General features: G+C 37.7%; 1 protein-coding gene across 3 annotated transcripts in view; it reads left to right on the top strand.

Annotated features, from left to right (window-relative positions):
* The window catches only part of EFR3A (EFR3 homolog A), an 82,194-nt gene that overhangs the window by 25,982 nt on the left and 29,334 nt on the right, over window positions 1-26,878 (top strand). For 2 of the 3 annotated variants that reach the window (XM_019723947.3, XM_088798945.1), the window contains exons 2-10: window positions 2,845-2,921; window positions 4,731-4,858; window positions 6,090-6,240; window positions 10,637-10,758; window positions 14,667-14,816; window positions 15,417-15,554; window positions 19,192-19,270; window positions 23,012-23,147; window positions 24,814-24,981. In XM_019723947.3, coding sequence (XP_019579506.3) covers window positions 2,845-2,921; window positions 4,731-4,858; window positions 6,090-6,240; window positions 10,637-10,758; window positions 14,667-14,816; window positions 15,417-15,554; window positions 19,192-19,270; window positions 23,012-23,147; window positions 24,814-24,981 — 1,149 coding nt within the window. Of the gene's footprint in view, window positions 1-2,844; window positions 2,988-4,730; window positions 4,859-6,089; window positions 6,241-10,636; window positions 10,759-14,666; window positions 14,817-15,416; window positions 15,555-19,191; window positions 19,271-23,011; window positions 23,148-24,813; window positions 24,982-26,878 lie in introns of all 3 variants that reach the window. The other variant, XM_019723956.3, reaches the window with a different exon arrangement.

Below are 26,878 nucleotides of genomic sequence, written 5' to 3'. Positions count from 1 at the left end.
ATCTGCTTGGCATCTGAGCCTTCTCCTTACCGGCCTGTGATGGGACAAATGGGCCTCTCTGAGCCTCTGTTTCCTCATTTCTCTGAGAGGATAATACCACCTCCGCGAGCTGCCGTAGGAGTGAGCGAGCACTGCTGGGAAGTGTCTAGTATAGCGCTCTGTTCAGACCATGGCAGCTGTGCCCACTGCTGCTGATACTGGTACTGAAAGCTTCCGCTGAACCTTCTGTAAAATCGGTTGTGATATTTAGAAGATTAGTTTACAGCAAAGGTGTTCACATTGTTGGGAATATTATCTCAAGAGCCCTCAAGCACCTTGGTTGTCCGTTACGGCACTTCTTTCTCTTGCTTTGCTCATAAGAGCTACCTTTTATGGAATGTTTATGGTATGTTACACCCTTAATAAGAACTCTATGTACAATTTTATTTAATTGTCCCAATTAATATGAAAAAGACATGAATACACCCATTCAATCGATGAGGAGACAGGTGAAGTGAGAGAGCGTAACCTGCCCACCCAGCTGGACAGAGAGGAAGCGTGGGTTGACCCCAGGTCTGTCTGACGCCCGAGTCCCTACCCCTTACACCATGCTGTCTGCTCGGCATTTGGCCTTTTTACTCAGTTGTCCCCACGAGCAGACCTACGCTTTCTGAAAGGAGGAACTAGATATCAGGTATATTCCAAGTTCACGTGTGTTTGAAGCCTCTTTAAACTAAAAGCCATATACGAGTATAACATCAGAAAGTGTCAATGTAAATGAAACTTAATAGCTTAATTAAGAATCCTTTCTTTATATTGAAAATAGCACAATTTCCCATTCTCATGGGAAACTTGAAACTCTGAGACTTGTTTCGAGTGCCGTCGCCAGTCTCTTTGCCACCACAGCAATTTGAATGTACTGTTTGGCCTTGTAGTGTTAGCAAACTGTTCATCTTCATCTTCTCAGCAGGTTACAAGCTTCTTTCATCATCGCAGTACCTAGCTCAGGGCCCTGTATAAGTTAATCACTCAATACATACTTGATTTTAATTTATTTCACTGGATTCACATTTATCTGAAGTATAGTTATATAAGGTATAGGAGAAACAGAAATAGGACTTTTGCTTATTTGGCTGTTACTCTTGTTTTTCTTTCTCATAATCAGACCTGTGTTTCACTTTTAGACTCTGAAAAGAATTCAGGTATGTTGGTGTTAATCTGAAAAAAAAAAAAAAAAAAAAAATCCTCTAATTGACTGTTTGGAGTTTTTTGCTTGTATTAAAGTAGAAAACACCCTAAACAATGGGTAGCATTTTATGTTATCAGCATATAGTGCCTAAGTATATACTGAATTATCCACTGTTTTTTATACCAGTTTGTAAACTTCTCAAGGGTAAACATCCTGTGTCTTTTATACTTTCTTGCATCTGTGGTATCTAGCATGATACCACACAGTGGGTGCAAATGCAGTAGTTGGGTGTTGATCGATTTGACCACTAACACCTGTGGCGTTGCACAGCGAGACCTTGGAGTCTCACCCAGTCATTGCTGTTGTGTAAGTAAGTTATGTGGTCAGTTCTATTGCAGTTTCCACTCTTGTAAAGTGGTAGAGATAATAGTACCTCACTAGTTTGCAAGAAATGGTTCAATAATTGATGCATCATTTATGTAAGTTTCTGTATGTATACATGCATGTATGTTTTGTGATCACTGAAGATGCTGTACGAATCTTAACTGCCTTGTTTTTTTATGATGAATGGCTCCACTTTACTGCAAGTCCGGACTCAGTCTTTGCTGTTTCGGCCTGTGCTGGCACTCCCTTCCCTTGTGGTGTATGACTGCATGCGTGAAGGAAGCATAACTTCAGCGCAAAGTGAGACCCAGAGCATTTGGCTCCTGCATAACGTTCCTCGATAAGATAGTAGCAGATGTCTGCTTCGATCGGAGTCCTCTTAACTTCCTGCTCAAGTGTTCTCTTATCCCATAGTTTTGTTTCTAAATACATACAAATCACACTTACACAGAGACATGCAAACCCCGGTTTCGTAAATCATGAGAACAGCTTTATAATGGCTCCAGACCAGCACTCGTGTGCAGGTGGGACTTTGCAGGACAAGAAAACGATCCCCCCACTTAACATAAAGCTTTTCAGATGGCTCATGTGCTGTACCTCGGGCTCCTGGAGCCGCTCAAGTGAAAGAGCTGGAATGAGCCCAGGTCTTCCGGATCCAAATCCATTGCTTTTTCCAAAACACCAGCAACAGAAAATATACAGAGCAGCCCTTCAGCAGCTTTTGAAATTTCTGAACTTTCCTTTGAGCTTGGTTCCACTTCATTATGTAAATACGTGTATTATCTGTTTTTACCAGCTATGCTAAGAGTGAGCTGTCATTCTAAGACCATTGTGGCTGGAGCTGAGTGGATTGGGTCAGGCTGGGGGAATGGGCCATGGGGGGGCAGCAGGGATGGGGCATACAGAGAGTAGTATGAGATCAGAAAGGAGGTAAAGGGGTGTCCCGATTATATATTTGCCTCATAGGATGAATTCGGTAGGGGGTGTGTGTGTGTGTGTGTGTGTGTGTGTGTGTGTGTACACACACTTGCCCCCAAACAATTTGGTTTGGAACTTCGGAATAATTCGTTAGTGTATTCATTTTAACCTGGTGTCTTTGGGGAGGGGAGAAGAAATTTAACTTTTTCATTTCTTAATCAGTAATTGAATTTGCGTGACTTTTTCTGTTTGTGGCAGTTTGAGTTTTTACCCTGTACTTTAAATAACCCATTGAAGTTTAGAAACTTGAATTTCTAGGTCAGTTTGCAATATGAATAACCTCTGTCCTTTGTGATTTTCTTCTCTTTGAACAGGAGTGTGTTGCTGCTGCTCTGCTTTGCGTCCTCGCTACAAACGTCTGGTGGACAACATATTCCCTGAGGATCCAAAAGTAATTTGATCTCCATCTGATCCTTCTCTTTGCTGACCCATCCTCCCCCCCGCTGACCTCCCGAAGGTTTCCCTAATTTCATTTCTCTACTTTTACCCCACTCTCACTGTGCCCACCACTATTTTTATACTTCTCTTTTACATCTAAATGGTCCATGCTTGCCTGTCTAATTTTCATATCCTTTTCATCGATAAAGCATAAACTTGGAATGACGGACAGGTGACATTCTTTTATCCAAATAGTTCCTAAATTTAAGTAATACTCATCCAAACTTAGGGACTAGTGCCAGCTTGTTTGTACGAAATGCTAAGAAGACAACTGTGAACGCAGCCATGAGCTGTCACCAAGCTCATAGACAAGTAAATTGGCAATTACGATATTGTGTAAGAATGCCGTGACAGAGAAACGAAGGACAGGATGCTGCTAGCGTTGGGATGATGTCTAATTCGGGTTTGGAAGAAGAAAGGCTTGAAGGAAATGAAATCTCAGCTACGAGTCAAAGAATAAATAGGGCTGGCCACACAGTTTTTAGAAGAGAATTGAGGTGTAAAGTAAGAATATTCCAGGCAGAGTTTGTTCTGTTTTTACTAACATTCTTTCATTTATTTTTTTTTTATAAAAGTTACTTTACTGTAGAAGATTACTGGTTTCAAAGCAACTGGGTTTAAATGGTTTTGTTTGACACTCTTTAAATTTTCTAAGATTCCTTTAGTCTAGTGTTACATGGATATGAACCAAAATTGTTACATGGGTTTGATTCCCAGAATATTCTTTATTTTAAAATGTAGCCAACTATAGAAACCTTTTGGTTATCTTAACATTAATTTATATGTCTCATGACATGAGCTATATCTCATTTTTACTCAAATCTGATTTAAACAGCTATTTAGAGGAGGATAAGTAGTAATTAAATACTGTTTGCTGTCAGATACCCTGCATAATTTGTGGCGTAGGGAAAAAAAACAACCCTAAGATGTTTCCTGCCCTTAAGGAGCTTCCCATCCATTGACTGATATAAAGCAAAAGTATATTAAATATTAAATCACAGTGCCTACATCAGTAAGTGAAACGTTACGTAAAACAGGTGGTAAAGTTTTTCCTTTAAATCACGGAGGGTATCACTGTAGGTTGGCAGTGTCTGGGAAACATTCTCAGAGGAAAATGAGATTTGCTGAGCTTTGAAGGATGTACACCACCTGCAGAAGTAAAGATTAGTCTGTTTGTTGCAAATGAGGGGCCAGGCAAGAGAAAAGGCATGGCAAAGCAAGAGGTACATTTGAGATCAGACCCTTGAAATTGTAGCGTGTGATGGGTGTGATGGGTGGTAATCGTGTTGACCACAGTTTCAGAAGGATTAGTTAATAGACTGAATATTCACATTGTTACCCTCGGTAGTCTGCAGCGTCTGGTCACTGAAGATGAGGTAGGGGCCATGTGAAGGAGGAATATGAACGACAGACCAGGTGTCTACTTTACCCGCTTTGCCTTGTAGGCAGTGAGGGAGCGGTGAAAGCTTTTGTTGGGAATCTTTTCTCTATGTAGGAGGGTGTTAGAATAATTCATTGCTTATGAAGGTATATTTAAATATTTTGCCTAAATGGGTCATTTTCAACTTTTAAAAAATTCTGTCTGTCCACAGTGGTGAATATTAGCACTAAGGGAGCTACATCCAGAAAGATTCAGCATAAAAATGGATTAATCACCAAGCCAAAAAGGGGAAATGGGAAGCAAGCAACACTCAGAAATACAAAAAAAAAAAAAGCATGAAAATATAGATAACCTGTTTATCTTGTTGTTATTGTGTTTTAGGATGGCCTTGTCAAAGCTGATATGGAGAAATTGACGTTTTATGCAGTATCTGCTCCAGAGAAACTAGATCGAATTGGTTCTTACCTGGCAGAAAGGTTGAGCAGGGATGTTGTCAGACATCGTTCTGGGTAAGGAAACTAATTGCTGGTCATATTGTATCATTGGAAACTTCTTCAGAGTCAGTCGTCCTGTAAGTTAGTTTGCCATCTAGTCAGGCAAAAGTGATATGTGAGGGTGAAGCATTGTAATATTATACAAGGAAATGTGTAATACTAGATAGATGCTGCAGCTTTCACTTTCCTTGTGGTCAGATTTTAAGAATAGGCTCATGTTAGTTAATGCAGTTGCCTTTAGCTTAAGCGTCCCTTCGTTTTTGAAACTTCTCTAATGGAAATAGTGAAAATGGACTCCCTTAGTCTATTAGTGCGGTGCTGTAATTTAAAAAACCAGTCTCTAAATTGAAAACAAAGAGGAAGATTCTGTTAACCAATTGATTTGTAACACGACTTCAATTTTACCTGTCGGAGTAATAGAATAGAACTATTGTTAGGCTTAGATATTAAGGTTCGGAAGGTGTAAGCATGCTGGTTGGGGATGGTGCTAGCTGCACAACTACCTGTGAATAAAAGTCTACTGTCTCAATCCATTCTCTGTGCTTCAAAGGTAATGATTTGGAAAATTTGGATTACAAATTGCCATATTGTCATTTTATGATCCTACTTTCTTAGAGTACTCCATTCTACAAGTGAAATATTGGCTTTCTCCACGTCTCTGTTGTTAAGCACTTAGAACATTTTAGTGAGTCTTGATACACATAGTTTTTTAGTTCATTGTTGAAGCAAAGTTAACTAAAGTCTTATTTTCAATTTTTTGTATGAGCTTTAAAATCTGATGAGTTGTAAGGTAACATTTACGAGACCCTTTCTTAGGATAATAGTCTGTGGTTGCTGCTAATGCTTATATATTGATGTTTACAAATAGATTATGTTGGAAATTTAGGCATGTTGCTTATAACTATTTGGGGTCAGATACAAAGAAATGTTAAAAGTTTGGAAAACAGAAAATGTCCATGTTTACAAAGAAAAACACACACAAAGCTCATGTTAAGGAAGCTCTGAAAGAGCTTTTGGTGAGAAGGAGAAAGTGGAGTAGGCCAGTACAGTTTTTGTATACTTCAGTTGAGAATTATTTTATAATGTAGATCATTACTGCTTGTGAGAATTAAGAGTCTACTTAGAAACCACTAAATTTGCCTTCCTGTGTTTTGTTCATTTTAATAAACTTACTTTAATCCAGTAAAAAGCACTTAGAGTTAAGAGAGCTAGAAATGCTTTGACATCATTCTCCTCTTACACTCAGGTATGTTTTAATTGCTATGGAGGCACTGGACCAGCTTCTTATGGCTTGCCATTCCCAAAGCATCAAGCCATTTGTAGAAAGCTTTCTTCATATGGTAGCAAAGCTGCTGGAATCAGGCGAACCAAAGCTTCAAGTTCTTGGAACAAATTCTGTGAGTAAACAATTCTCTTAACTAACTTTGAGTTTCATTAGCATGTACAGGAGAGGCATTCTGAGAATATCGTGACCTTGTAAAGGCAAATGCTCTGGTGAGGGCATTTGGACAACCAGTATAGACACAGGTGGTTAGAACACTTTGTCTCTAGCTTTTGTATCCTTGTGAAATCTGTGCTATTAACCAACCACAAGGAGCAACAGAAAGTCATTGGCCATCAAAGTCGGGGTTATTTCCCCATGCCTTCTCACACTACTTCTGAACTATTTGTGCGGGCCACACACATTCTCTCCTATCCTGAACCATAGTTCGTTAAACATATGTGGGGTTGGGGAAGGCAAATCTGCAAAGGAAAATAAAATACAGGGGCAACCTTTTTTCTCTCGTCTTTAGTTTTATTGTACAGCTTCGCCTCTGAGGAAGCTTTCAGGCATTCAGCCAATCATAGGTTCCCATCCAGATTTTTATCAGCAACTGACAGAGTCACATATCGCCTGCTGTTGTTTATGGGCAGTTCTTTTATAGTATAGGGGAGAAAGTATAGGTGGTGACCGAACATGAATTGCAGGATCCCACTGCCCTGGTTTGAATGATGCCTGTACCACTTTCTGGCTGTCTACTGTGGGCAAGTTAGTTAACCTCTCCTTGCTCAGCTTTTCATCTGTGAAATGAGAATACAGTAGTACCAACCTTATAGGCGTGTTGTGTGATATGAGTTAATATGTGTGAAGCTGTTAAAATAGTACGTGACACTGGTAGTCATTATTGGTAGTAGTAGAATGTTTAAGAACAAAGCAAGAGTATGTAAAATCCTCTATGATTTCAAGAGGGAAACTGTTGCATATTTGCAAATGCAGTTAGTGGTGTGATGGGCTCAGTTTCAGGCAGTGTAGCTACTGAGGCTTCTCCTATTTCCTTTATAATTAGTGATAAAACTTGAGGGAAAATGGTTTCCTGGTTGGGGTGGAAGTTTTAGTGCACACTCCCAGAAGTTTCTCTACTTGCAGCCAGCAATGCCATTAGGATTTCTTTAATGAGTCATTTGGGCAAAAGACCAAATTCTTCAATTACCTACTTTGATTTGAGTGAATTGTAGTAAATGAAATTCTGTGTAATCTTGACCAACATTGTTTATCTAGTATTCCTGGGAAATCTAATTTTAGTTTTTAGTGGTGCTGAGTTGTCAAACATTGAAAATTGATACATTGAAAATTAAACATTGAAAAAATATTGTCAAACATGACTGGTACTGATTAATACTTTTGTATTTATTAATGATTTTTGTACATTTTATTTTAATTTATTGACATTTGCCTCTGTGCTGATGCTGACCCAGTGTGACAGTGCGTGATTTATTCAGTTTCTCTTTCGTTTTAGCAATTGTGCTAGGTACTTTTCCTTAGTACCCCTTTTTTATTGTGAACTATTATTTCAAATACAGAAAAGTATAGAGCATAATGCAGCGTATCTGTTTGTACCCTGATTCAGGAGAGAAAATTGCTAGGTAATTAATTTATCAATAAATGGTAATATATAATCATTGTTATAAATAATAATACATAATGGTAATAAATATTAATACTATATGCAACACTGGTTCAGATTTTTTTAAGGAAATATAGTTGACCCTTGAACAACAAATGTTTGAAGTACACGGGCCCGGTTATACATGGATTTTTTTTTTTTTTCAATAAATATGTATAGTACTGTAAATGTATTTTCTCTTCCGTATGATTTTCTTAATAACATTTGTTTTCTCTACCTTACATTATTGTAAGAATACAGTGTATAATACATATAACATACCAAATATGTGTTAATTGACTATATATTTTATCTGTAAGGCTTTTGGTCAACAGTGGGCTATTAGTAGTTAAGTTTTTAGGGAGCCAAAAATTATACACAAATTTTCTATTGCGTGGGGGTCAGTACCCCTAACCCCTGTATTTTTCAAGGGTCAACTGTAATACAGTATTTGCTAGATGCTTCACATTTATTATGTCGTTATATTCTCACAACACCCTTCAAGCTCAGAAATATTATTCCCATTTTATAGATGAAGACTTGAAGCTAACGTGTCCAAAGACACAGTGAAGTAATGCTGTATCTAGGGGATTCAGTGCTAGGTCTTCCCTACTCCAAAGCTTGCGTTTTTGCGTATAAATACACCATCATTATTGTGGATTAAGATCTAGGAAAGCATACATTATTTTCCTTTTTTGTTCCTCCTGAGTTCAGTTGATCCATCTCACTTGTTTCAAGCCTCATTGCTTTTCTTAACCTTTTCCTTTAAATATTTTTTACCAGTTGTCCACATGGGCCAGTGCTTGAAAACCATTCACTACACTGAAGCAATGATTCTCATTGGGGGGCACTTGTCCCCCCACTTCCTGAGCGTTTGGCAATGTCGGGAGGCTGTTTTGATTTTTCACAGTGCAGGATGGGAGTGTTAGTGGTATCAAGGCTGCTGCTAAACGTCCCACATGTAATATGGTCCCCACAACAAAGAACTTACCAGGCCCCAAATTTTAATAGTGATCAGTGGGAGAAGCTTACATCTAAAGGATTACATTGCTGCTTCCCTTTATTGTACCTTTTGAAACATATCTAATTCTCCACTTGAATTTTTCAGTGACAAATAAGTAGGACGTATTTTTTATTGAGTGCATACCTTGTATGAGGCCTTGTGCCACCTTTTATTGGGTTCTCGTTTGAATCTGTTTACAACCCTGTGAGTTAAGTATCCCATTTCACAGGCCACACATTTTGCTAGTAAATTCAAGATCCAAATCTAGGTCCATCTAGCAGTCTGTCCATAATCCCTGCACTCTGCTGTGTCTCATTTCCCCCATTTTTTTATCCTGTTCTTTATGCTCGTGGACAATATGAGATGCTTCTGGAAATGATCATTTTCATCTGTACTCATATTTGTCACTCTCAACAGATGGAAAGAGAATTAAGTTTCTCCTCCTGGAAATTTTTCCAGAACCTTTAACATTTTAATGGCCAAATTTTTATTTCTGATTAATTTTTTTCTGCTTTTAAAATACACGTTTATTGTAGCAAATTTGGAAAACGTTAGAGCATGTGAAAGAATAAACAGGTTAAAGACATCTGTAATACCAATATTTAAAAGTTAATGCTTTAATATTTTTATTTCCTTTTAATATATATTTAATATTTTCTGAAACTATACAGTCTGTACTCAGAGAATCTTGAAAATTAGACTCTGTCCCCTGGACTGTAATGCCAGTTTCACCATTTACTGACTGTGTCACTTTGGGCAAATGATTTAACCTCTGAATTTCAGTGTTCCGATCTGAAAACGGGGAGAAATGACAAAGTCTTTAGAGGGTTATTGGGATGGTTAAATAAGAACTGATGTGAAAATACCTAGTACAGTGTATGGTATAGATTGGTAATTAATGCCACTTTAATCTCAGCGAGGTACAGTATATGTGGCCCTTTTCTAGATAATGTGAATCATATAAAATTTAAAAACAGATGACTTAGCTCTGGCTGAGTTAAAGTCTTTTTGGCATCATAATTTCATTTTTTCGAATTTATTCTATGATATTTCAGTTTTATTTCCAGGTGAGTATCAGAAAATTTGATTGAATAATTCTTTTGGGTATAGCCTTTCAAAGCCATCAGCCTGTATCCTGACGGGTATATATATGTATTTAATCTGCAAGGAAACGAACAGCTTATTACTTTAGGCTACTTGGTATACAGAATTAATAAATCACCAAATGAATAAGAAAGCTAATGAGAAAAGATAGTGCATGTTAAGGACTCTTAGGGCCAAGTCTGTGATTCATGTAGGATATTTAAAATTTCCTAGACATATGGATAGTTTGTTTTTTTTTAATCTTTTGAAAGGAGGTAGAGTGATTTTATCCATCTCGGTACTTTTCTTCTCCGCTGAGTTTGTTATGTTTCTTTCAGTTTATGTCCCCTTTTCTTATCCAATCTTATTTGTATAAATATTATTCATTCATGTGTTACGTAACAGCTGTCAAGGAAGATTTCCTGCTCACAATTAAGAAATAAAATTGCCTGTAAGTTTGGGCGTGAGGTCATCACTGAAGCCAGCATCCAGGAAACGAGCTTTAGAGTAAGACCTTTCCTTCTAGACAGCCAGCTCACTCACTCAACAGGAATTGCGTTAACAAGTTATATTCAATATTTATAATGCTGTATCCTTGGTTTTCTAAAGTTCATTATTCAAAGATTCCTACTGTATATATGTGGTATTTATGATATTTCATATGTCTCATTTGCTTCTTTCAATATGTCTTATTAATGTAATAAGTAATAAATGAAAGTACATGTGTTTGGTCCCCACTTTCAAAAAGGCAGTAACACAGTTATATTGTGTGTTTTTTTCCAGTTTGTCAAATTTGCAAATATTGAAGAAGACACACCATCCTATCACAGACGTTATGACTTTTTTGTATCTCGCTTCAGTGCCATGTGTCATTCCTGTCACAGCGATCCAGAAATACGAACAGAGTAGGTATTATTTAACATTATGATTTAAAGTCATAGTGATTTATTGATGAATATCTTGCTTGCATATTGCATAATAATTATCAACGGAAATGTGAAAATGTATGTGTTATTCCTGAAATACCACTTTTCATTGCTGTTAGAAGAACCAACTGCAGTGGCAAAATTGAGAGTGGTTTCCCAGCTCACTCGGTAAAATTCAGTCTTTACTGTAACTCAGAATGCCACATTGTGCACCCCTACCGCACCGTGAGGGCCTGTCATCTCACCATTTCCTCTCCTTCTGCTCTACTCCAGCCATGGGGGTCTCCTTGCTGTTTCTTAAACACATCAGGCTCACTTCTCCCAGAGCCTTTGGACTAAGGAGTCCCTCTGCCTAGAATAACTCCTCGGACACCCACAAGGCTTCTTTCCTTACTTGGTTCAGATTTCTGCAAATGTCAGCTTTTCGCGAGCGTCCTCCCGGGCCACCTTTTAGTCGGTAATGTCAGTCCTGCCATCCCATCCCCAGTTGTTCATCTTCTTCTCATAGCTCTTACCTGTTCTCACTCTTCTGCGGAATATGAGCTCCATGGGGACAAAGGCTTTCTTCTGAGGTAGCACTGGCACTGAGTAGTGCTGGGCACGTAGTAGGCTCTTTGAAGGAATACACAGATCATTTGAATAAAGGAATGTATATTACAGAATCATTGTCAGTCTCAGGTTATCATGACAACTTATTTGGGCAGTTTTCAACATTTCTTTCAGATACATTGTAGTAGTAATCTGGAATCAAATACTTACTTGTAAGCACAATCTGTAGGTTGAGCTCTACATGGAGATGAGAACCTTTAAAGTTAAGTAAAGTCATGCTAGCTTTTAGTATGCAAGTTACAGTGTTGGTTTACAAAAACAAAAACCAGTGCAAAAGTTGTTTTTAACTTGGAGAAAGAAAGCTGAGAGGTGATTTAATAGTTGTTTTCAGATATAGGATTTGTGTCTGAGATGTAGGTAGTGTAATTTTTCCTCAAGGCCATTTAGACTCCTGATGTTATTCCTTTATGATGAGGGTTAAAGCCTTACAAAGGTAAAGATAATTGTAACTATCTTATAATACTTAATTTTCTGTTTCTCCCAGTTGCCACTAAAATCTTTTTTTCTCCCTAAAGGACATTAAAAAATGTTTTATGAAACTGTTCCCTGTTCTCAGGAGCTGACATTAACTTGTTAATGGAGCACAAAATCATAAAGACTAGCTAAAGAAAATGGCAATTTTTTTTCAAGATTATAACAGTTTTGTTTTAAAATGCAGAAAATATCCTAAAGGTACTATTTTTTTTTCCAGTTTAGTATTATGAGGATTACTAAACTACGCCTAGAAATTTCTCAAATTTTGGTTGAAGTGAGTTTCACATATAAACCAGTGTAGGTGAAAAATGGTGGTATCCATATTATTTATGAAAGTATGCATTTTAGAAATTCAGAATTTTATTACATCTTATTTTTAGGTATTTAGCGCCCCTTAATGAAAGGTCTTATCTTTTGAACATATCTTCATGTAACATTAATGTTTATGCAAAAACAAACTTGAAATTTTCTGTACACAAATGAAAGGCCTTATAATAGTTTTTACCTGAATTCCAGGTCTTTACAATGTCATATGCTATTTGAAATTCCAAAATAATAATATTTTATTTGAATTATTGTAAAACAAATGTGTTAACTAAAATGCTTAAAGATCTTTATAGAGGACTTGATTTTTTTTCCTGCTTTGCCTGAAGTAAAAGCCCGTTTGGTTTTCTTCAGGCATGTTTATATTCCCTTTTAGGTTCTAATTTAGATGCTTATTATCTGTCCCTTTATTTTTAGCGAAACCCTACAAATAGAAATCAGGACATGGGCAATAGGAAATGGGGCTGATCACTGTTGAGATTTTTTTAAATATTTGCCTTGCAGCAACAGTTCCCACTTTTAAAGTTACACATCACATTGTTTAAGCTGTAACTCTAAGTTTCTGAGCAACCTTCATCTATGGTGGAAATCATCATCACCATCGTCACTGTCACCAGCATCATCACCATGTCACCACCATCACCACCATCATCACCACCATCATCACCACCATCATCATCATCATTGTCATGATAAACAGCATGAGCCACTAATGCTTATTGAGTGCTTACTCTGTTTAACACTTTGTTGGCTAAACACTTTACATGAATTAACTCACTTAAATCCTTACAATATTCCTGTGTGTCACGTAAGACCATTGTTCTATTTTATTGATAAGGAAACTGTGAAATTCCTTTGAGGTCATGGCTGAAATATGCTGGTTAGGCCAGATACTAGATCTGAATTGGATGCTACCTGTGTAGCTGTAGTAGCTATCGGTAGTCGCCACCTGCCCTGAGCAAGGGGGTCACCATCTGCTGGCCTCTATTTGGGCTTCTGTATCATGAGGCATGAGCCACCGTTCTCGTGTCATCTTGTTTATTCATGTGTTCTGTGTCCCCCGCGCTTGGCCTTCTCATCACCCAGGGAGTAGCAGCAGGTCCGTGAAGCAGACACCTTTGTGCTGACACTAGGCTTGCCCATTTGTGATGGCTGCACCGAGTCTCTTGGCATTTTGTAGTTTAGAAAGCAGCATGTGTAGACACAACTTTGAAATACCAAGTTTCCCCGAAAATAAGATGTAGCTGGACCATCAGCTCTAACGCGTCTTTTGGAGCAAAAATCAATACCCAGTCTTATTTTAACATAAGACTGGGTCTTATATAATATAATATCAGACTGGGTCTTATATTAACTTTTAGAGCTGATGGTCCAGCTACATCTTATTTTCAGGGAAACGTGGTAGGCAAGCTTTGTGGCTATGTCTTCCAGTTCCCTTTCTCACCTGCCCGGTATCATGTTATCGCCACACCCCGTTTTCCATCTGCTCCTCCCAAATGCCTGCGTCATTTCCCCCTTGGTTTGTAAAGCAGTACCACCCCCTTCCCCGTATCTTCCGTTCTCTAAACCTATTTATGGGTTGGGCAAACTGAATAAACCTTGAAAGGTGAGTATTTCCTGTAGTAGCGAAAAAGGAAGTAAATAACAATCAAATTTGGCCAGAGGGAACGTGTTTTAGGGCAAATGGGTGACCAGGTTAACTCTGCTTGTGAAGTTGTTCTTTCCCATCTTTTGTATGCTGTTTTCTAGTCACTTTTTTTCTCATTCTTGAATGTATAGTTTTTGTTTGTTTTGTTTTTTAAGAAGAGAGGAAGAGCTTGAGGAATTTGGGGACATGGATTGTGAGGGAGGATAGGCTAGCACTCACTGTGGTTACGTCTTAAGTCACAGAGCCACGTGATAATGTATGTGTCGTTACACACAGATGTATAGGGCTGAGATTATCTGCACTCCGTTTGGATTGTTCTTACTCGTCACCATTAAGGAACCAGCGTAGTCTTCCCGTAGGTGGATTAGAGGAGGCGAGAAGCCCCGGGAGCAGCAGTGAAAGTCTGAGGAAGCACTGACGCGTGTGCAGAGTGAAACCGTCTTCGCTCAGCTACTGAGACTTCTGGGCAAGCAATGGAGATAATCTAGTTCATATTAGTTGGAATATTGTCATCCTCTTAGGAAAACCGAATGCTTTTGATTAAATTTTCTTTTATTGAAAAATAATATAGACTAGATAGTACTACATTTTTACAGTCCTTTTAAACTTTAAATGCTGATTTTAAAAAGATGGTATTGAAGGTAAGTCTCTTTTGGAACTGCCTTATCTCTTTGTCCGTCTTAGATTTTTGAGATTTTAATTTGACTTATTGTTGTGTTATTTTTATTTTATTGACTTGAGATGATATTTACTTGGCATTCATTCTCTTAGCTAAGCAAGCAGACTTGATCAAATAACTTTTTTTCGTGACTCAGTTTTTTCTTTTTTATAGAATTCGAATTGCCGGGATCAGGGGTATTCAAGGCGTGGTTCGCAAGACAGTTAATGATGAGCTTCGGGCTACTATTTGGGAACCCCAACATATGGATAAAATTGTTCCATCCCTGCTGTTTAACATGCAGAAGACAGAAGATATCGACAGGTACTGATACAGATGTTAGGCTTGAGGCTGCCTCACATTTGTAAGTGTTTGTGTGCTTGCTAGGGTAAGAAAGTGTTGTCTTTACTATTATGTAAATAGTGGTCTCTCAGTAAACTCGAGTAAGTTTAAATATGTGCCCTTTCTGAAAAGTTACTCGTCTTTAGTATAATCACATTAGGCTTACCAGACCACAGATTTTTTACGCATACACTTAAGGAGTTATTTGTTTTAGAATAATTTTATACTTTTATTGCTGCTTATTATTCAGCATCCAAGTTGCTGTTTGAATTAACATTACTTAGCTGCAAGTGTAAGAAATAGAAATTATAACTGGACTTCTGATATTCTTTAGAGATCCAGCATGCTTTTTCAGAGGAAATTAGAAGTAAAATAATAATAATAACAACAATAATGGCAACTATTCACTTTATAATTATTTTCAACAAAAAGAGTTTTACTGTATTTATTTCTTATTCTTCCTTCTAAGATATTTTGGGATAAAAAGAAAACGTTATTTTAACATTTCTAGAAGTAAAATCTGTTTAACTGTTAGAACTAGCGTTAGAATTCTTGCATTCCTTTTTTATTTCCCCTCTTCAGTCGCATAGGCCCTCCTTCTTCCCCTTCCACCACTGACAAAGAGGAGAATCCCGGTGTGCTGGCTGAAAACTGTTTCAGAGAGCTGCTGGGTCGAGCCACTTACGGGAATATGAATAATGCTGTTAGACCAGTCTTTGCGTAAGTAGTTGGTATTTTCCTGGTTATTTGTGACTGTGCTATATTAATTCTGTGTTAATTTACTTACAGAGGACAAGGGCTTTCTTCTTATATGAGGGAGTTATTAATGGAACAGTGGAACATTGTGGGCAGAGTACAGGATTGAGTCAGATAGACGTTTGAGCGCTGGTTCACCCACTTCATCAGCTTTTCCCTTTCAAAGTGAAATGCGGGCCTGTGCGTGGCATCACGGGCATCATGTACCTTGCCTTTCCCCCCACAGACCTGGAAATGCATATGCACAGTAAATAGTAAGACAGTGTCTGAGCGTGTTGTGACGTAGCTGGGTTTTTTAACTTCTGTGGTCACTTCCTCCTAGTCCCCGGCTTCTACTTCCTGGCTTTCTTTTTGCCCTGGCTGGACTACTTTAGAGCATGTTCGGTTCTCTGAGTAAATTTCTTCTTGTACCTAGTGAGTAAGTCAGAGCAGGAATAGTGAATATCTCATTGGTACTTACATTCTCCCTCCGGCAAAACACATTTGTGAGCTTTGAGTTTCTCCACATAGACATTAGCTTTCCAGCCTTGTCAGGCCTTTGTGTTCCAGCTCAATCATCAGGTGATAGATCCACTGTACAATATTCTGTGTGATTCTGGTACATTTTTGCCAGTCTGTCTTTTGTTAATCATTTGCCTTTGCCTTTCCCTTCCTGACCAGAATATCGCTATAGCATGTATAAAGTAGTCTAGATGTAGCATCCAGAAGTCTTTATTTTTAGGGCAAATGTTTGGGTTCAAAGTTGAACTTTAGTTATATCGTAGACTGTGTAGATGCCTGACCACTGCACTTTACACCTGAAGCTGAAGTAGAATAGTATTGAATGTCAACTATAATTACACACACACACACACACACACACACACACACACACACACACACAAACCGGTGGTGCCAAAAAATGTATCCAAGTGGACACGTTGGTCAACGTTGCTCAAGCAGTAGTTCGCCGTCATCAGAAGGGTCTGGACGCTGATGGGAACCACTTTGAGCACCTCCTGTAACTGCAGACGTCAAACGGGACTTGTATTTATCTTTTGTTGTTGGTCTATATTGAGTATTACAATTTAATACAGTTTTCCTTTCTTAAAATGTGTGTACATCTTTTTGGCACCTCCATATATATGGTCACAGGATGGAAAGTACAGCATAGGAATGTGGTCAATGGAATTGTAACAGCCAGAGGGGTAGGAAATGGGGGGTGGGTTATGAGGGGTGTAAATGTCGATTACGTTGTTTTGTACACCTGAAACTAATAAAAAAATAAAAAATGAAAAATCTGTGAGCCACAAAATTATATTAAAAATCAGAGAATCATCAGATTTTCAAAAGGATCTGTGATTTTCACCACCCACCCTGAAAAACTATCTACTGTTTAAAGACTCTAAGGGCTTATGAAAATGCTGCTGAGAAATAATCAAAATTATATCTAGTATATCAAAAGGCAGATCTGTCTTTTAATGTCCAGACATGTTGATTTAATACCAGAATTCCAGTTTTTATCTTAATACTCTTATTAACTGAGAGGTAATCTACAGGGCCTTAAAAAATCTGAGAGCTAGTATGGAAGAAACAAGTTCCCCAATTAACTGCACATGAGTGAGCTACGGTCTTAATGAGCTTAAATCTGGATCACGTGTTAATTACATTAAATGTTAATTAAGTACTAAATGCCCTCTGCAAGTAATGTACCAGGTATTTTGGGGAATATATACATGAATAAAACTGATCTGGTCCTTAACAAACTTGGTGGTTAATTGACATGCACTTGTTATTATTAGTATAATACAATGCATAGGTAATGAGAAAAGGCCAAAAACGTGCTATCGCAGTTCCATGCAAAGACTTCAGGTTGAATTTGGGGCACTGGAGGCGATTTCCTTGGACGGAGACTCAGGTGGATAAGTAGGCCCCAGCTGGTTGAGATGCGTGAGCAGAGGTAGAGACCAGTGTGGACTGAGTGAGGGGCAGAGATTGGTTGATACATTGGCTGGAGGGTCGGACATAGTGAAAGGGTTATAAGATAAGAAGAAGATGGTTCCAGCTACACCGTAGAGATCTTAATGTTTTTCTAATTCAATCTGTAGGTATTGACTTTGTTATTCGTGAGTTTCTTGTGAATCTAGTTATATTCCTTTTAGTCTGTTAATCTTCTCTTTATCTTTATTGGACTCCGAAGCCTGAAGATTAGGGTTCTTCTTGGTCTTTGGTCGTTTTTAATTAGGAAAATCCTCAGTCATTGGCTCCTCAAATATAGCTCACTCTCATTGTATGATTTCCTGCTGAAGCTCTCATCAAAAGTGTTTGTCAGGGCTTCTCCCTTTTCACTTCATGTCCCTGGAGCTCCTCTTACATATTGTTTGTTCCTTTTCTTCTCTGTGCTACATTCTAGGCAGTTTCTTTAGATGTAGTCCTAATTCTCTCTTTATGTCTAATTTGCTGTGTAAGTAAACGCAGTGTTTCTAGTTTCAGTTCTGTATCTTTTATTGGTGAAAGTTGGATTTAGTTATTTTTTAAATCTACTTGTCATCTTTGATCGACTTGTAGTCAGTTGTCGAATTTTAACACTTTTTTCCCGTTTAAGCATAAAATAAACTTATTTTAAATTTGAATCCATTCATTCCAGTAATATCTCTCGTTCTTAGTAGCTCTTCACCTGTGTGTTCTAGGAATTTTAATTTTGAGCTCGCGTTGATTGTAACTTTATTTGTGGGAATCCTTGAGGCCTGGATTTATGGTGTGTTCTCCATAGGAGGCTTTATTTTGCCTCTGCTGAAGGCATGGGAGGTGCAGTGTTACTCAGGCACCACTTTGAACTACATTCTTATCTTCAGTTGTTTGAGCCACAAAGATTCTGTGAATTCTGTCAAACCAAGGGAAGAGCCTGGTTGGATGCTCTGCAGAGACTGCCATTTTTTGTGGTTCCTCTCAGAGCCAAGACCAACACAGGCTAGCCTTTTATTTTTCTTTTATTTTTTTTAAGGAGGGCGCAGCTCACAGTGGCCCATGTGGGGATCGAACCTCGGTGTTATTAGCACCACGCTCTAACCAACTGAGCTAACCGGCCACCCCCACAGGCTAGCTTTTGACAGTCTTCTGCAACAGAACATTGCCCCAGATTCACTGAGGGTGTCATCTTTTGGGAGGTCCTGAATTGATGCCAGGATTTCTGGTCTGATAGCCTGCCTTTCCTGGGTGCGCTCTAAGCTTCATCTCTAGTCTCCTGTGTATACAGCCCTTTAAACCACTACCTATCGGCCACCAGAGAGCCTAAGACATGCCTGGGACAGCTGCCGGCTTCAGTGTACACGTACCTTTCTCCAGATTCTTGCCTTCTTGTGGAGTTTGGACTGAGGGACTTTGCTTTCTTGCCAGCTCATTAAGTATGTCAAAGTCTTATATGTATTCTAGCCTTTTATTCTTGTTTTATGAGAGGATATGGCAATTGGAAATATGTATCATATTTCTGAAAATGAAAACACTGACTTTTGGTAATATTCTTCTGCTTGCTAAGCTTTACATATTGTTGAGGGTTCTAGAGGAAGAAAGCACCATAAAAATAAGGAATTATTAAAAGTGATTTTCTTATTATTAATTACAGGCATTTAGATCATCACAAACTATGGGATCCCAATGAGTTTGCAGTTCACTGCTTTAAAATTATAATGTATTCCATTCAGGTAAGTCATTTTGGTTCCATATTGATACACATGTCATCAGAGATATAGAACACTGTAGGATATAAAACATGTTCTTAATTTAGTTGTCTCATTTGTTTTTATTTACTACTTATTTTCTTATTTGCCAAGATGCAAAGATATCTAATAAAAAGAACTAAATGATTTTACGGTAGTGCTGTTATTATGTATTTATTTAGTACATTTATTGTGTATATTTCCCTGATAAACTGGTATTGGCATTGACATTTCTTACCAGTCAGCATATAGCTGATGATAATAACTACCGTTTATTGAGTATTTACTATGTGATAGTGCATGTTTCAACTCCTTTAGTTTTTATGGAACTGTATAATGAGACACTTTTATCTCCTACAGAAGACCATGTTGGTTTACATCGAAACCTGAACAGACCCGATTAGCTCTTAATTCATGTGGGATTTTAGGTCTTTTTATACCGTGTATATTTTTAAAGCCCTAAGAATTTATAATTAATTTGAAGGAGATAAGGAAGCAAAAAGGTGCCCAGCTTTTAGTATAAATCATATCACTATCTTTATCCTAGATGTGCTGTTCACTACTTGTTGTATGAACTTGGGCAAATGATTCAGCCTCTGTGAGCTCCAGTTTCCTCATTTCTGAAAAGAGAACTTGGATGGCATCCATCACATGGTTCATTTATATGTTACAGTGGGAGCTACCATTTTTCAAGTGCTGGCTGTGCCTGTGGCTATGCTAATAGCCTCACATGCTCTATCTCATTTCATCCCCTTATTTTATGAACTAGATACTCTTATTACACCCATTTTTACACCTTGGGAAGCTGACCTTTAGAGAGGTCAGAAGGGGAAGTAACCTTCAGAGGTCAGAAAGGGAAGCTGACCTTTAGAGAGGCAGAAAGGGAAGTCAGGATTCAAATTCTGGTCATTCTATTCCAGAACTTTTGAACTAAATTAACCATTAAGCTAAGGTTAGTATAGCATGCCTAGCATGATGTAGGTTTTCAGCAAATGGCAGTAGTATAAAGCGGGTGTAGCTGTAGAAGGATAAAAAAACATTGTTTTTTCCAGTGTTATTGAGGTGTACCTGCCATGTATAAACCTAAGATGTACAGCATAATGATTTGAGACATGTGTGTATTGCAAAACGGTCATCACAGTAAGGTCACTGAAGCTCCATTACCACACAGTTACCTTTTTTTTTTCCCCTCATGATGAGAACTTTTAAGATCTTTTAGTTGAATTTTGATTTAGTAGATGAGCAGTTGATCTGGTAATCTCTGGGCATAACTAATGCTGTTCGTCTCGTCTTGTGTAGCCTTGTCTTTCTTCATTTGCCTTCGTTTAGATTTAGCTACTTGATGAAATTGTGTTTTGCAAGACGTAAATTAATAAAATAAATTACAATGTTAAGGAATCAATAAATATTTGTTTATTAAATATTTCAACTTCTCCATAAAACATTAAATTAGCTGGTCCTGACCAGGATTTTATCCCTAAGGGATTGTGTAGATATCATTTCAGATGGTTGTAAATATAGTAGGACATTTGTGGTAAAGGCAAAATATTTGGTTTAAAGCTTATTTTTTTGTGCTAAATTGACTTGTTGAAGGTAATAAGTGTGGGATTAAGAGCTAGGCTCTGAGTTCAGACTCACAGCTAGGCCCTCCCTTAGTGTTTCTGCATGACCTTGGGCAAGTTACTTCACTTTTTAGAACCTACCTCAGTTGCACTGTGAATTGCAGTGTGATTGAGTTTAGCCTCCATCCTAGAACGGTTTGTGTGGTTCACATGTGATAATACATGTGAAATGCTTAGAACAGTGCCTGGCACCTGGTTACTTTTGGATGAAAGGTGTTTTTGTTTCATTTACTTTTTTATCATCATTACTATTATGTTCAATGTTGTAGGAATGTTCCAGGAGTCAGCAGTTAAGGATTAATAGTAATAGCTAGTTATCGAGCATGTTTCATTGGATAGACCCAGTTTTAGATGCTGTACACAAATTAATTTAATTGCCACAACAATCCTATGAAATAACTATTGGTATTTTCTAAATATTGTAGATGAGGAAAACTGAGGTACAGAGAGGTTAAGTAACTCTCTTAAGCTGAAAGCTATCAAGTGATGGAGCCAGAATTTGAATTTGGGCAAATCTGACTCCAGGGCTTACATACTTAACCACTATATTACGTTGCTTCTTAAAGCTGTTCATCCATTAATATTACTTTAACCTTCAGTAGTATTAGGGTGAATTTTAACTAAGGTGAATGATACTAGGTTGGTGCAAAAGTAATTGCGGTTTAAAAGATTAAAAATAATAGCAAAAACCGCAATTACTTTTGCACCAACCTAATACCTCAATAAAGCCGAATTAAAAACCATGCAGTGTTAAAGTATGACATCTTGGCAGTTTCATTCCTTTCTTTTTCCTACGTGGCGCTGTCCTTGACTTGCTGTGAACATGTGCTGTGTTTGCTTAGGATAGCCCTTGCTATATGTCATTGTTAACAACACTCGTCCACTCCTGAAGTGTCCTGGTGTGGACAGTCAGTCAAATTGCCATCCTAGTTACAAGACAGGCTCTATTTGCGTCAACTTCACTCATCAAAAGTGTATAGTTTCCTGGGCAAGAAGTTCAGTTTCAGATGCGTGTCTGTCTGTCTGGCATTCCTCTCTTCTAACATAGCTTTAAGTGAATAAATGAAATGAAAAGTAAAGAGGAAAATGCAAACTTAGTTTACTCTGGGTTGTCATAAAAGTGATGTATTTGACAGAAATGCTAGAAATACCTGGAGATGAAGTTGGTTATGTTGATAGAAGTGGAGGCAATTTTGTGCTTTTGAGCAGGATAGCCGTTACATGTTGGACACTGCGTATTTATATAAAACCACCCATTCCACAGCAGAGAAAGGCAATCAGCCTGAAAACGGGGTTGTGGGTCCTGTCCCAAGGCAGACACAGACGCGGGGATCAGTGCCACGGGCCTTTTTTTCCACTGGCTTATAAAGACAAACTTTGCTACTCTGTTGCAAAAATCAAAGAATAGTCACTGGAGTTAAACATTTTTCTAGTTAGGCTTTTTAAGATTTAGTGGATGGTAGTGGGATATCATTCACTATGACTGATCAAATTTATTTATATATGATAAAATTGCCTTGTAAATTGCAAATTTCATATATTCTAGATTTGAATTTCATCAGGCACACGATAAGATTTTTATTTTGATAGTCAATCTTGATTAGATGAACATTTTGACTGTTTAGCATTGTTAGGTGTTCATAATAAGAAATAGTATTTATCTAGTTTGGGTAGGAGAGAAGTACTGTGAATGTCATAAGCTGTTTATTTTTAACATTTTGTCCTATTATCAAGTTATTAGAGTATGTAAATGTTCTTTGTGAAATTACAGAAAAGTATAAGGAAAATAAAAATTTCTCATAAATCTCCCTCTCAGAGTTGGCCAGTGTTAGTATTTATTAGGTATATATAATTCTAGTCCAGATTGAATTGTATTAAACATAGCATTTTGCAGCTTGCTTTTTTCACTCAGAGTATCATAAATATTTTCCAGTGTCCTTATTTATTCTTTATAAGAATGGTTTTTAATGGCTACATGTTGTTCTGTAACATAAGTACCAGTCTCCTGTAATTGGACATGTGTCACGTGGTTTTTCATTCTTATGAATTCTGCTAGGATGCATATAATTGTTCATACCTCTTTGTGCTGTTTTGTTTGTTTTAGGCTCAGTATTCTCACCATGTGATCCAGGAGATTCTAGGACACCTTGATGCTCGTAAAAAGGATTCTCCACGGGTTAGAGCAGGTATTATTCAGGTTCTGTTAGAGGCTGTCGCCATTGCTGCTAAAGGTTCCATAGGTGAGTACCAGGAAAAAAAAAAAAATTAATGCCTAAATCTATTTCTGAATGTTTTGTTCAGTAGGTATAGCAGCATATGGGAACTCTTCAGAAGTATTTCTAACATTTTTAAATGTGCTGTAATTTCTCTTGAAATTTTGGGTTCACATGATTATTCTCAGACTTCAGTGTACAGTTAGCATTTTCCTCCAAATCCCTTCTTCCTTTTTTCTAATAAAGATTTTTGAATAGCAACTATATGCTAAACATTTGGGATGATACAGACATAAGACACATAGTTTACTTGGTGTTAGACAGCTCTACTTAATACTGTAATATAAGGGTGAATTTGGTTACATGTAAGAAAATCGGGGTTCAGGGAAAGGAGGGAAAATGGATTAGCAAGAGCAAAATACGTAGCGTGTTCAGCTGCAGTGTCTGGTAGAAGTGTGGAGGAAGTCACAGAAGTGGCTTTCAAGTTGTGGCCGGATTGTGGATTAATTTTACAGCTGATTGACAGTCTTTAGATTTACTGTGATCTTTATGGGAGATGTGCTATAGAATGATCCATATGGCTGCAGAACATAGGACACAGTAGAAATACCAGGTGGTCAGCACGAGGGAAGGGACTTAACGTTTGATGGCTGCAGGAGAAATGGGAATAAAGTCATCATTACTTGACAGCAGACTGACTGTAGCACGAATAAGGAGAAGGGACAGAGCAGAGATCGTAGTTTTTTTACCTACATATGATTAGAAGAATGAAAGGGTCCGTAACAGACTTACTGAAGTTGGGAGGAGAATCTGGTTATAGTTTTTTTTTCTTCAAAATCAAAGTGGCAATATATCAGCTACTGAAATAGTCTCACATTGAATGAATGTCAACTAAAAGGGCATTTTGGATACGGACTTTTTATTACTTATCTCAGAGATGGAAGCAGGTGATATAATTGGAAAGTTATTTAATTTGAAGTATGAAATAGAACATAGATGATACATTGAATCACTATACTTACTGTCTATTATGTGTGAGGTACTATGTGCTAGACTCTGTACATTCCGAGAAATGTTTGAACAGCCCTGCTTGTCCTGGAAAAGGGTTGTAATCGAGAATAGGAGGCAGAAATAAAAAAATACTGATTCAAATAGTGTGCGATAGATGCTGTGACAGAAACACGTGCAGAGAATTTAGAGAACTTAAAGCAGACAATTTGGTTTACTGGAATCTGCTAGTTTCTGTCTAATAATTGAAGCATTCTTCCTTCTTCAGCCTCAAAAGATGCAAATACATTTCCTATGCTACAATGTGTGTATTATGATAATTCTATGGATTCTGTCCCAACAGTCAAATTAAATGTTGTCCCAGTATACATTGAGTCACAAGATTAGGTAGGTGGAAAGTTTTTGGTAATCTTTGTATGCACACACACATCGTGTGCGGTTTCGACCAGAGATTCAAACAACGAGTTACTCAGAGATGCCAATAAATGTTTGCTGGAATAACTAGGAGACTTTCTTTTGTAGGTAGTTCCCATTTACTTTTTTAATGAACGGGTTAGTTCATAAATTATTAAGTATTTCCGGCTACTTGGAACATGCCCAGAAATCTCTGTTGAGGGAGATGAGGATTGTTGTGCGGGCCTCGTGCTGGGAAAGTGCCTCTGCTCATCTCAGTGACCGTTCACAGGGCCCACGGTGCTGGAAGTCTTTAACACTCTGCTGAAGCACCTGCGACTCAGTGTTGAGTTTGAAGCAAGTGACATAGAGGGGGGATCTACAGGCAGTGCCAACCTCAACACAAGTGCCAAAGACAGCGACGAGAAGATTGTGCAGAACGCCATCATCCAAACAATCGGTGAGTGCATTTCACTTTTGAAATCTATTATGTAATAAAACAGTGGTTAAAACAGCTCTCACAGAAGGTGCTTGTCTTACAGTACATTCGTCAAAGGTGAAGGATAGCTTAGACTTTTGAAAACCTTTATATTAGGAAAATAGAAAAATATAGGAACAGGGCAAAGAACACTGTACATCCTTCACCCAGATTCACCTATTAATATTTTATGCCATTTATCCATCATTTACTTTCTCCGTCTTTCTCCCTCCCTCTGTGTTGCATGCATGTGTGTATGTATATGTATATATACATACAGAAGGCGCCAAAAAATGCATACACATTTTAAGAAAGAAAAAAACTATTTTAAAATTGTAATATATGTACCAATAACAAAAGATGAATACAAGTCATGTGTATACATTTTATTGGCACCCCCGGTATATAAATACCTATATACACAGTGATAGATTTTTCTTTTTCTTTTTCTTTTTTTTTTTTTTGGTGTTTCTAAATGTGTTTTATTTACAAAGAAAAATTCACTATTATCTGACAGTAACTTTGTGTTGTATTCCTGGGGTTTGTACCAAACTTCTAATGGTAACTAATAGTTTCTGCTAACAATAGAGTTATATATCATATTTTTTCTGGAGCTCAGCTTATGCCTTTCATCTGGGTAATTTTCCTACTTATTTGTAATAGTCCTTTGGAATATTTAATACAAAGTTTCTCTTTCTCATCTTATTTCTAATGTTTCATAGATATGCACATACGCATTATGCATGAACACCTATTTACTGAACATATATGTACCCCAGGCCCTGTGCTAGGGCTTCATGGCTCCCATCTCATGGAGGCATTTGGTTGAGCTGCTTGGTGCAGTACTTCTGTTTTACCCAGTTACAACTCCATCATGTGCATAGAAATTGTCCTCATGAGGGCAAAGTCCCAGATGTGTCTTACTCAACACACATAGTAGGTGCTCAAGATTTTGGGAGTGACTGAAAAGGCAAAATGTGATAAAGTTCAGTATTACCCTGGAATCTCAATAAAGCGAGACATTCTAGCTATTGCTTAAAATAATTAGTATTAGTGTATGGTAGTACACTAGCTTTTATGGTGACTCTTATTTATTTGGATTATTGATGGATTTTCTGTGATATTTTAAGATGGTATATCAAATCAACTCATCTTGTTTTCACAGAGTTAATACAAATTGCTTTAGTGACATCTAATTAATTCAGTATTACTGTTTCACTTTAGAATGTTTAATTTCTCAAGTATTTTATTATAAAATATATACGCATATACAGCAGACTCGAGCAATGTTTCTTTGACAACACATTCAGGAATAACGTGAAAATTTAAAAATGTCAGAAAAGAAATGCAGTGTGTCAAAGTGAGTAAGATTTGTGTTTCAATCACACTTCTGATTTCCTCAGTATTTTCTTTTGGAAATTCACGGTAATCTGGTCGCTGTCAGGTCAGATGGCTATTCCTGTTGGTGGGCCACGGAGTAGGGCTGCTGTCGCATTTTCACTGAAAGTTAGGAAGCTGTTGGCCGAGTTCTTTCTATAAAATCATTACAAGTATATAACATAGAATAATCACAGCATCTTTCCCCACTGTGTGTTTGGGGATGGGCTCATTAGCATTTTCATTCAGCAGTTCAAACACAGAGGTTGGGTGTAGAGGAGTTACTTTCAGGACAGTCCTCATGGTCCATCCTGTTGGAGACGGTCTTGTGGTAATGACTGACTTGCTTGGAACAGAAAAATCAGTGTTCGGTTTTGTACGGTGGTTACCCTGTTTCCCCGAAAATAAGACCTAGCCGGACAGTCAGCTCTAATGCGTCTTTTGGAGCAAAACTTAGTAAAAGACCCGGTATTGTATTGTATTGTATTATATTATATTATAA

Source organism: Rhinolophus sinicus, chromosome 6 (genome assembly GCF_057876585.1).
Source record: "Rhinolophus sinicus isolate RSI-liver-muscle chromosome 6, RSI-T2T, whole genome shotgun sequence".
In the NCBI taxonomy this organism is placed as follows: Eukaryota; Metazoa; Chordata; class Mammalia; order Chiroptera; family Rhinolophidae; genus Rhinolophus; species Rhinolophus sinicus.
This window is presented reverse-complemented; position numbering and strand designations above follow the sequence as displayed.